Genomic DNA, 9,975 nt, shown 5'->3' with positions numbered 1-9,975 from the left:
TACAGAAGTCGAACTACGGAACGATTCGCAAATACCACAAAAATACCAGAATCCCTTGAAGGCGTCCTTTTTGGTGATACGGTATTACGTTTAAGTCCCGACATATTCTGCTAGTCACGTGATTTTGGTTCCAGCATTAGGTATAACGCATCCCGAGCGCGTCCTTGTCACCGGCTCTTCCATCGCGTCGGCCATCGCTAACGGTCGGTTCTCCCTTCTTACAATATCTCTCCTTCTGTTGGTTTTACTATGGTCCGTATCACGAAGCATAGAGGTAGTAAGGCGCGAACACGAAGCGGCCTAACGAGCCTGACAATATGAAGCTATCTTGATTCCTAATATTGTGACTAGGACGGGGGATAGCTAGCTAGAGATATACGCGGCACCCACGTGCCACGTCAGACTAACTAATCGGTGCCGAAACGCGTAGGGTTTGATATTCACGTTCCGACACCTTCTGATCCGGCTTCGTATAACTGATTATAGAGTTCCGAAGGAGATAAATCCTATCCGCCTCTTTCAAGGATGATGCTTCATTAAGATGCGATGACGATACGGCGTACGGGGAGACTCATAGCACTAGGTCTAACGGGTCCGGCAATTCACAGGTCCTCGCTTTACATGATATATAAAACGGGATAAAATAAGGAACAATAAAGAAATATATGAGTAGAGTGAGTGCAGCATTTGAAAATATCAATTTCAAACCAATTCCGGGTATCATTTTTATTTCCTTCCCTTCGTCTATCTATCCTTTGGATATTTACCTAGGTAGGTACTGCATCCGCTCAACCATCTCATCAATATATCAGACCGATACCTCCTAATGAAATAAATCAACTTACGACACTTCTTGCCCTTTCTTTTCGGCAGGCTCTTTGTTGTCTCCTTGCTTTTTGACACTAACCCATTCTGTTGCAAGTGAACCGATGATGGAAACACTTGCAAGTCCCACGCAGACATAGAACGTATCCACGATAGCCTTGTTGTAAGCACTCAGTATCGCGGATAAATCTTCAGGACTAAGTCCTGACAATCTGCGGAACCCAGTTGCGCCAGCTTGGGTTACCATACTAATGATATTTGCAGCTTCTGGACCCTGTACGTATGATTGTAAATGACTGGAAAGACCGTTACTGAAGACCGTTTGCCCCACAGCGAGGAATATTGAGCCTCCCAAAGATTGTGCTAACATCATTATGGATGCACCTGTTGGTACATCCTTTCTTTCCAAGATTGTCTGCGCGGCAACGCTGCCTTGTTGCATACCTATGCCAATACCGAGACCAAATATGACCTGATAGCCAATCCATTTGCTGTGTCCGGTATTCGTGGTAAATGTAGTAAGAAGACCGGCGCCGATAGCCATCACAACACTGCCAGCGATCATGAAAGGGGTGAAATAGCCAATATTTGTGACTGCAGCTCCGGCGAGGATTGTGCCGACAACAAGAGATAAGACCAACGGGATATTCATGATACCCGATTTCACTGCGTTAGCTCCCTTAATGGCTTGGAACCAGACGGGGAGATAATAAACAACCAGTAACATGGTTCCACCGACGCAAAAAGTGAAGAAGAAACCTGCAGACATCGTTCTCTTCTTTACGAGTCGAGGTGGTACGGAAGCCGTTTCTCCTTCCCACACTTGTATCAGCACGAATGCAATCAGAAGTACGCCAGAGAGAACAAAGAGGGCAATGATACGTCCATTGTTCCAGGGATAAGTCACGCCTCCCCAAGTCAATGCTAAAAGCAAGCAAATCATACCCGGAAGAAACGTCCCTGTACCAAATGGGTCGAGTTGATGGAGTCGTTCCTTTAAAGTGTGTGCCGGGCTTGGATTTGGTGGCGGAGAGGCTTTCAAGATAAACAGTATAACCAGGATAGTTAATGCGCCAATAGGCAAGTTGATATAGAAGCACCATCTCCACGTCACCTTTTCCGTGAAAGCACCACCTATAAGAGGAGCCACAACTGAGGCGATACCAAACAAACTCCCCATCAAGCCAGTCAACATTGGTCGTTTTTGCAACGGTACAGCATCGGTGATGATGACAATGCATCCGGAGAAGATACCGCAGGAGCCCAAACCAGCTATAGCTCTACCGACGATAAACGCTGTAGATGTCGGCGCACCACCACAAACAGCAGAGCCAATCTCGAATAAGATGATGGCGCAGAGGAACACCCATTTGGGGCTGTAGAAGGTGTAGATGCGACCATAGAGCAATTGGAAGGAACAGCTGGTGAGGAGGTAGGCGCTTCCATACCAGGCAATATCGTCCAATGCATGGAAATCGTCGGTAATTCGTGGGATGGCAGTAGCAATAATGGTCCGGTCCTAAATGTGTGAGGTCCGTTAGTATGTTTTTGTTCGCTCTGATTATACCTAGGTACATGTATGTATGTATGTATGCACATCGGAGGGCTTACTAAAGCAACTAAAAAAATGGCAAGGTACAATGCGGTCATAATTGCCATAAGAGATAAGAGCTCCGGATACTCATGATCATCGAGGACATCTTTTGAGGTGTCGGTGGATTCTTCGGTAGGTTTCTCGTGGATAGGGGTATTGGTTCCGAGCAGTGCTAACTCTTGATGGTCTTGTTTTCCAGCCATGTTGATGATTTCAGAGCCTATTACAAGATTCGCGTTCAATGTAGGAGATAAAATTGACTTTGAGAAACCTAGATGAGTTATATACGATTTTATTGACTACTTCGGTCCTTAGACACGGCTCTTTGTTGCCTTCGGTCGTTAAAAATTTCGGGTCCGAGCTGGCGGTTAGGGCCCGACGACAGACATCAACTAAGAAAACAGGCTCTGATTGGTGGTTTTCGACGAATCCATACGCTGGAATTTGTTTCTGGTTGAAAATAGACTTGATAAAGATATCTATCGTGGCTCGGTCTTCAGATCAATAATTTTTACTAGATATTATACGATCAGCTCTGTTCATAGATTGGATGCGCATGCCTAAATACGTAGGTTAGAGCCGAGGTCTTCACTGATTGATTTTGCATAAGAAGCTCGTTGTAGGTTTGTCACTGCATGCTATAGGAATAAGTGAAAAAAATCACATCATCAGATTCGCATATATGCTATTGTCCTTTGAACGTAGCAAACCTATTCCAGATTCCAACTCCTTCAATATGATAGATTACAAACAAATAACACAATTCTGCAACTTACAGTATTTAAGTGCCCTGTGCAACCATCAACTGAGGCAGAGTTGACGTTTCATCGGAGACCTCCACAGGACCGAAATACTCCGTAAAAATCTCAGTCAAGACCTTCTCGCTAAGCGCCATATGTGGACCGGGAATAATCTCAAAGTCTAGTTTTCCTTGCTCGTCCAATGAACGTAATCCTAGCCAATCTTCCTTATATATTGGGCGTTCGCGTAAAGTCGTGATCTCGCCGTTGGTCTGATTAACTTCGGCAAACCATGCGCTCTCTTTAGGAATGGCTGTCGTATCGTCCGAGAACATAAACATGCCAAAACGATTCAGCGACATGAGATTAGATTTGTAAAGAGTTTTTTTCAACTCCCGCTCGTTATTAATATCGGCAAGGAAGTTGCTGTGTTCAAGATATGAGTCGTACTCATTAACATCGCGGAAATATTGAGCAGGGACAAGTCGTGATTGTACAAAGTCAGACCATCTCCCGAAGCGTAAGAGAGCCTCGGCGCTGCGACAAACCCAGTCACCGGAGCTCTGGCAGGATTGGAATTTGTAAATGCCGTTATGCTGACTTCCCAATGTCACTAGATTGCGGACTTTGGGAAAGTTACACCTTTGAACGAAAGCTCGCAGGAATTGTCCTCCTTGAGAGAAGCCTAGTGCATTAACAGCTGGCGCTGTGCTCAAGATGGGTTCGGAGGCCAATTGTTCGCAGACCTGGGCGATTTGTTCGGTGAGGTTGCCAATAAAGGTGGCCTCCCGGTCTCCATTATCTGATTCATCGAGATGGATTATATGTACATATGTACCAGGATTGATTTCTTCAGCAAGCTGTGCCACTTCCTTGAGCCCGTCGGCTCGATAGCTGTCGCCTAATCCGTGCCAGATGATTAGCGGTAAGGGTGTCTTCTCAGTAGCTTGTGTTGCAGGGAACGCAGTTGTCAGCAGAGGAAGCGCCGCTAGCAGCGTGGTCAACTTCTGAAGCTTAAACATCATGATGTTGGTACTATTCTTTCAACAGTTGTCCTTGCAAGTGTTGATGTTGTTGTTTCAAGCATCATAAATGATCTTGGCGAGTGTACGTGGACGCATGCACTAGACTATTTTAGTCATGGTAATGTGGAGAACGGGATGTAATTCTGATCCATACCGATCGTTACACATTCAATACAATAGGTACATCCCCTCCTAGAGATCAAGTATGGTTTATAGTGAAGTTGATTTCTTCTGGACTGTCTGTATAACTTGTAAGTAATTAAGGGATACTAGAACATATGTATACACCTACTATATGTACTTGAATCTACATTGTTTCTCTCTGAAATAAAAAAGAATCTCGTTGCGGCGGGTAACATTGAATTGTCGCCGTAATTACAGACGCCGAGAAGGAATCCCCGGATCACCTAGCTGTACGTAAAGCTTGCCTCCACCCTTCGCTCCCATTGTCAGCATTTAAGTCATGCCCCTCACCTCTCCCTTGCTTTCATCATCTGCTGCGGTCTCGCCTCAGGTGTTGACATTTTTCTTAGCTCCCCACGAAGATTGCTAGTCATCATCTGGAGCAATTGATCATCATCTTGATCCCATGGTATTCTTATCCCTACCTATACAGTGCGCCACATTGTAGTCATATTTTCTACTCTTCAGTCGCGTCACAGAGTATACGAATCATCATCACATACTATGTGTCGTTGTGAATCTTTATCTACCATGTATCATTCTGGGAATCCTGTTCCCTAGACGTCAGGGATATCCACTTCCCCGGAGAGACCCGGACTTGGCCTAGCATGGATTCAACCGATCCCGCGGAGGGACCAGATATCGTCTTCAGATCTGAGAATGAGGCCGAAGCCTACCGAGCGAAATGGTTATGGAGTTTGACCCAGTTCCGGGAAGCTTTTAATGATTGGCGGAACGTGGATGAGAATCAGACTCAGTACGCCATCGTCTTCCCTCCTTGATACGTTTCTCTGTGTTAGCAAGAGTGACTGACGCGCTTGTAGAGACTGGTGGTTGGCCTCAACGGCTATCCCACTTGCGGCTGCAACGACGGCTCCTTTGGCCAATCTCATGTCTGTTGTTGCGCTGGTGACTTCGTGGCGAAATAAGGTCCATCCCCACGAATTAGACAGTCAAGGCCGGCCACGCCAGACCGCAGTACCGGATCCGACTTGGTACGTTTCGCAAGGAATGGACTCGAAGCTCTGCTGACCTTTCAAAACAGGAGCATAGCCCTTAATGCTTCGTCTTTAGTTTTCGGGGTATTGGGAAATCTGTTTCTCCTTTTCAATTTTACAAGAAAGATGCGGTATATCGTTGCACTACCGGCTTCAATGTGCTTATGGTTTCTGGCTACGGGTCTTGTAAGTTTTGGGAACGGATCTTTCTAATATTTCGCGACAGTAAACTGATACCCGGGGCGATGCAAATAGCTGGTCGGAATTTCAATATCTCTAGAAATCTACGCACCACCCATTCCACCGGATCAAGTTTTTTCTCAAGGCTATTGGAGCGCCGTGATAGCAGCAACCCTCTACTTCATTCTAGCTGTAATGCTAATGATCAATCTCCTGGGTTATATGTTAGATCATTATCCTGGACACTTCGCTCTTACGGATGACCAGCGCACACTAATCCTACAAACCACTTCTTTTATGGTCTGGCTGGCCGTTGGCGCAGCTGTATACCAGAAGCTTGTTGACATCACCTTTGCCGATGCTTTGTACTTCTCAGATGTAACAGTGCTCACCTTGGGATATGGCGACATTACTACAGGCAACGATGTGGCGAGAGGTTTGATTTTACCATATGCGGTGATTGGGATTATCATCCTGGCTCTCATTGTCGCTAGTATCAGTCGATTCGCGAGGGAGGTAACCAACGCCAATGTCGTGAAGGCTCATCTCCATCGCCGAAGAGCACAAGTTTTGCAACGCTCTAATGCCATCAATGAGGAATACGAAAGATTTGCTCAAGAGCCAAGCGAACAAAATGAAGCACAGAAAGACAAGGGACGACAGCGTACACCTTTACGAGATATGGTTTCTAATCTCAGATCTAATAGGTCAAGGACATTGGTCATGCGCGAGGAAAAAGAACGATTTGATGCCATGAGAGCTATACAAGACGAAACATTGCGATTTCGCCGCTGGATGTCTTTATTTATGAGTCTCATCAGTTTCGCCGTTGTTTGGTGCGGAGGAGCGGCCGTCTTCTCCGCATTGGAGGGTATCACCTATTTCAACGGGCTGTATTTTGGATTCTGTTCTCTACTCACCATCGGTTATGGAGATATTACGCCACAAAGTAATGGCGGACGCCCTTTTTTCATTGTCTGGTCTCTCATTGCTATACCAACAATGACAATTCTCATCTCGAAAATGAGTGACACTATCCTGGCTGTTGTCAACACTGCGACTAATTTTGTCGCGGAGTTCACATTACTGCCCGAGCAGGGCCGCTATACCCGGTTCATCTCACAATTTCGCATAGTTCGAGAATACCTCGAGCGACGAGCAGAAGCAGAACGCATAGAGCGAGGGTTTCCCATCGGAGTGCAGGACCCGGAGAACGTCGATGAAGCGGCCACCAAGAAAAGGGGAGTCAACGATTACGAACGTGCCGAGCCTCCTCCCCGAACGTTTCAACAACTCGAGAAAGACCGCAGATCGCCACCTCGATTGGCACGCGACCTTATATTCGCCATCCGCCGAGTCACACAGCATGTCGTTGCGGGCGAAATCAAACGATACTCCTACGAAGAATGGGTAGAGTTTACGCAACTGATCCGATTCACAAATCCGAATACAGGAAAATCTCCGGATATCGCTCTGGATGAGAACGAATGGGGTCTTATAGAGTGGGACTGGATGGGTGAAAATAGTCCCATGATGGCTGAACAGACGGAACCTGAATGGGTTCTGAATCGTCTGACGGAAAGTTTACTGCGGTACATGGCTAGTATAGAGTCTCAGCATGAGGGGGAAGATAAGCCGCACAGTCTGTCGTTTCGTGGTAAAGACGAGGATAAAGATAATGGCGGCGATCCTCGTGCTGTATCTTCGTCAGATTCAAGGAACCGCAGGACGGCTAGTGCGCCTACTAATATTTAACTGCTTATCTTGCTAAGTTTTAGTGTATATACTGTGTAAAAGGGCATCTAGAGCATGAAAATACAAAGATTTTTCCAACATCTCTATTTAGCTTGATTCCAGCAGGGGCTGATAAGGAGCTGTTTAACTCGACTTTCTTTCGGTTTATTATATCCATCTTGATAACAGCTTAATCTCTATTCTCGAAGATTGCACCTTCGATAAAAGCATCCCATGAAGCCTAACACAAGACAAAGTCAGTATACAACAACCAGAAAGAGACAGGAGAAACCGACCCAATCAATGTTCATTTCAATCATTTCATTCGACACAGAAAGCCAATCCTTATCCTCAGAGAAAGTGTCGTGACCATGCTGTAGCGACAAATTCATCATCCCCGGGAATTCAAAAAGAGGGCTCGTTGTCTCTGGCTGCGACAAAGAGCTGGACGTGGCCGAAGCCTGGAAGCTCGAAAGCATACCCGATAGAATTTTGAAAATCTTTTGAGGATCGTCGCAAACACTTTGAGCTTTCTCCCAAAGAACACAACATGTGTTCAATGCTTGTAGTATATCATCACTGCTATTGGAGCTGCTTACGCTGTTCAGATCTGGGGTTCTGCGCCTGCATTCCAACTCTAGAAAAAGTATCATTGCAGAGAGCGTAAGCACTTTTCTGGCCCGCGAGAAATCATACCAGAATGGTTCCATAAATTGCTGGAATTCCAGTATTGCAAGTGCCGACGATATACATCGATCGCGCGAGTGGTTGTATTGAGGGTTCGTTCTACCCTTTGTGATGAATCTTCGATGAAGTTGGCACATGCCTTGATGATACAGAAGCTCCAGCTGCATGTTTGAGCCGGTGGCCTTTTTACCACTTGCAGTACACCCCCATCTCTCGCTATGTAGTCTCAATTCTTCGGGGAGATCGTTATATAATCTGGATAGGTTACTGTCAATATCGAGGACTTGTTCATAAGAACCTCCAGTAGGGGTATTGTTGAAGTCGGTAATGCGACCTAGGGCTTGGAAAAGTCGTGTCTTGAAAATCAGATAGGATACAGCTGTTGCCTCTGTCATGGGTCTTGAAGGTGGAAGCACGGTAAGATCATCTGAGAGCTCCCAGTCATGAACGTTTCGCGGCTCCACGGTATCAGCGTATACTGATGAGATCATACGCGGAAAACCCGCAACGAACGAAGCCATATCATCCATTTCACTAACGGCTATCCAAACTCTGCGTCGATATTCTGCTTGTAAGGGCGGGATCGATGGTAATTGAGAAGGGTCGCGGTGATAGCCCATGTTAATTGCAGCTCGGACAAGAACTGCAGTCATTATCCAGAGACCTCGACTATTATCGTCTTTTCGATTCAGTTCAGCCGTTGCATTCAGACGCAATGTTTCGATGGTGTACGGTAGACACTTGGCGATGTCACCGACTATTAAGCATTGTGCTGTGCGTAGTCGGTAAAGCTGAAATAAAGATTCGGACCTTCCTTCATAATCAAGTGGTTCGCCGAATTGTTGGTAGGCAAGCATATTGATGCTCAGAATAGAAAAGAGTAGTCCTAGCCATATGACGCTCGTCTTGGTGGGATCTTTCCAGTGTTCAGCATACTATCTTCGTATTTAGTAACGGTTCTCAAGATGCTTCATTTCACGGATTTGTACCTCACGCATAAAAGTCGGTTCATGTAATATAGCTATATTCTTATAAGATTAATGCTGGCCCGAGACCTGACACGCTGAATCGAGATACTTACGAACGATCGGTATAGGGAAGTTTTCCCGGTCAAAGAAATGATGTATGAGCTTGTCAACCTGGTGTTTAGGCGGTAATGTGGTCAATAACTCTATCTTATCTATTCGTTGAACTTGGCCAAAGAGCAAGCTTGACCCATCAGCCATATTTGGTAATGTAGGAGCCGCGTTATATCCAGGTTGATCGCCTTGGCTTTCGTTCCAGACTTGCTTGAGGTTGTTGATCTAGACAACGATTAAACATGGAAATTAGAGAAGTGGATGTAGAAGCAGTAACCTACCTCCTGCAGTACATCATACCAGTCATCTCCACCTTTATAAACGGAATAAGCACCATCAATCACCTTTTTGCTGGGACTATGTGTTGAATCTGAAGCTTTAAAAACGGAAGTTTCCATTGATGATCCGGTGCCAGCACCACCCGTAGATACTGGGGCCTGCTGATGCTGTGATATCAAATTTTTTACCAGATCTTCCAAATGGTTGATCCGTTGCTGCATTGAGTTCCCTCGCTTACTAGGATGATGTTGAAGTTCCGTTGCCGATATATTCTTTGGACTTTCATACTTGCAAGACGCCCGTTCGTCACGAACTGTACAGTTATGACAAGGCCTTTCGCGATTACATCTCAATCTAATCAGCTTTGTCAGCAACGCATCTATCAAATCAGTCTCAAGGGGGCTTATACTTCCTAGCACGACACGGCTCACATGATAGTGGGACGCGATTACGTCGGCTAGACTTGTACGCTTTCTTCCGGGGAACGGAGTTAGGGCTTTTATCCTGTATGGGCATGATGCAAGGTTATTTGCAACACTGTTTGCAGAGTGTAGTGATGATTACTGGTAGAAGTGTCTCGGAGATGGAAAGAGCTTGGTGGGAACTTAAGACCTCGGGGATAAGTCAGTCTCTAACCCTAAGCCCGCGGAG

The 9,975-nt window shown here is 45.8% G+C and overlaps 4 protein-coding genes across 5 annotated transcripts; 1 reads left to right on the top strand and 3 right to left on the bottom strand.

Annotated features, from left to right (window-relative positions):
• Nucleotides 1-841: 841 nt before the first annotated feature.
• TSTA_029630 (efflux pump antibiotic resistance protein, putative) lies at nucleotides 842-2,622 on the bottom strand (the record flags this gene model as incomplete). The annotated part of the gene is made up of 2 exons (XM_002480078.1): nucleotides 842-2,344; nucleotides 2,437-2,622. 2 exons carry the CDS (start codon nucleotides 2,620-2,622, stop codon nucleotides 842-844), a joined length of 1,689 nt encoding a protein of 562 aa, XP_002480123.1.
• Nucleotides 2,623-2,695: 73 nt separating this feature from the next.
• On the bottom strand, nucleotides 2,696-4,219 carry TSTA_029620 (palmitoyl-protein thioesterase precursor). Of its 2 annotated transcripts, none has more exons than XM_002480077.1 (2): nucleotides 3,196-4,219; nucleotides 2,696-2,979 (listed from the first exon to the last, which is right to left on the bottom strand). In XM_002480077.1, exon 1 carries the CDS (start codon nucleotides 4,182-4,184, stop codon nucleotides 3,201-3,203), a length of 984 nt encoding a protein of 327 aa, XP_002480122.1. In that variant the 5' UTR covers nucleotides 4,185-4,219; the 3' UTR covers nucleotides 2,696-2,979; nucleotides 3,196-3,200. The 2 variants fall into 2 exon arrangements, with proteins under 2 accessions (XP_002480122.1, XP_002480121.1); XM_002480076.1 differs by lacking the exon at nucleotides 2,696-2,979 and adding an exon at nucleotides 3,026-3,129.
• A 687-nt stretch (nucleotides 4,220-4,906) lies between these two features.
• Nucleotides 4,907-7,300, top strand: TSTA_029610 (potassium channel, putative; the record flags this gene model as incomplete). Its single annotated transcript, XM_002480075.1, has 4 exons — nucleotides 4,907-5,124; nucleotides 5,192-5,362; nucleotides 5,413-5,551; nucleotides 5,621-7,300. Exons 1-4 carry the CDS (start codon nucleotides 4,976-4,978, stop codon nucleotides 7,298-7,300), a joined length of 2,139 nt encoding a protein of 712 aa, XP_002480120.1. The 5' UTR covers nucleotides 4,907-4,975.
• Nucleotides 7,301-7,469: 169 nt separating this feature from the next.
• On the bottom strand, nucleotides 7,470-9,840 carry TSTA_029600 (uncharacterized protein; the record flags this gene model as incomplete). The annotated part of the gene is made up of 6 exons (XM_002480074.1): nucleotides 7,470-7,520; nucleotides 7,576-8,901; nucleotides 8,956-8,987; nucleotides 9,048-9,270; nucleotides 9,327-9,657; nucleotides 9,734-9,840. 6 exons carry the CDS (start codon nucleotides 9,838-9,840, stop codon nucleotides 7,470-7,472), a joined length of 2,070 nt encoding a protein of 689 aa, XP_002480119.1.
• Between the last annotated feature and the right edge of the window lie 135 nt (nucleotides 9,841-9,975).

This window comes from Talaromyces stipitatus, genomic scaffold (genome assembly GCF_000003125.1).
Source record: "Talaromyces stipitatus ATCC 10500 scf_1105507295541 genomic scaffold, whole genome shotgun sequence".
Taxonomy (NCBI): domain Eukaryota; kingdom Fungi; phylum Ascomycota; class Eurotiomycetes; order Eurotiales; family Trichocomaceae; genus Talaromyces; species Talaromyces stipitatus.
The sequence above is the reverse complement of the archived record's forward strand: the minus strand, read 5'-3'. Positions and strand labels throughout refer to the sequence as shown.

Bases quoted from the DNA above. Each gene is read 5' to 3' on its own strand.
- TSTA_029620 (XM_002480077.1), bottom strand. From the start codon at position 4,184: ATGATGTTTAAGCTTCAGAAGTTGACCACGCTGCTAGCGGCGCTTCCT.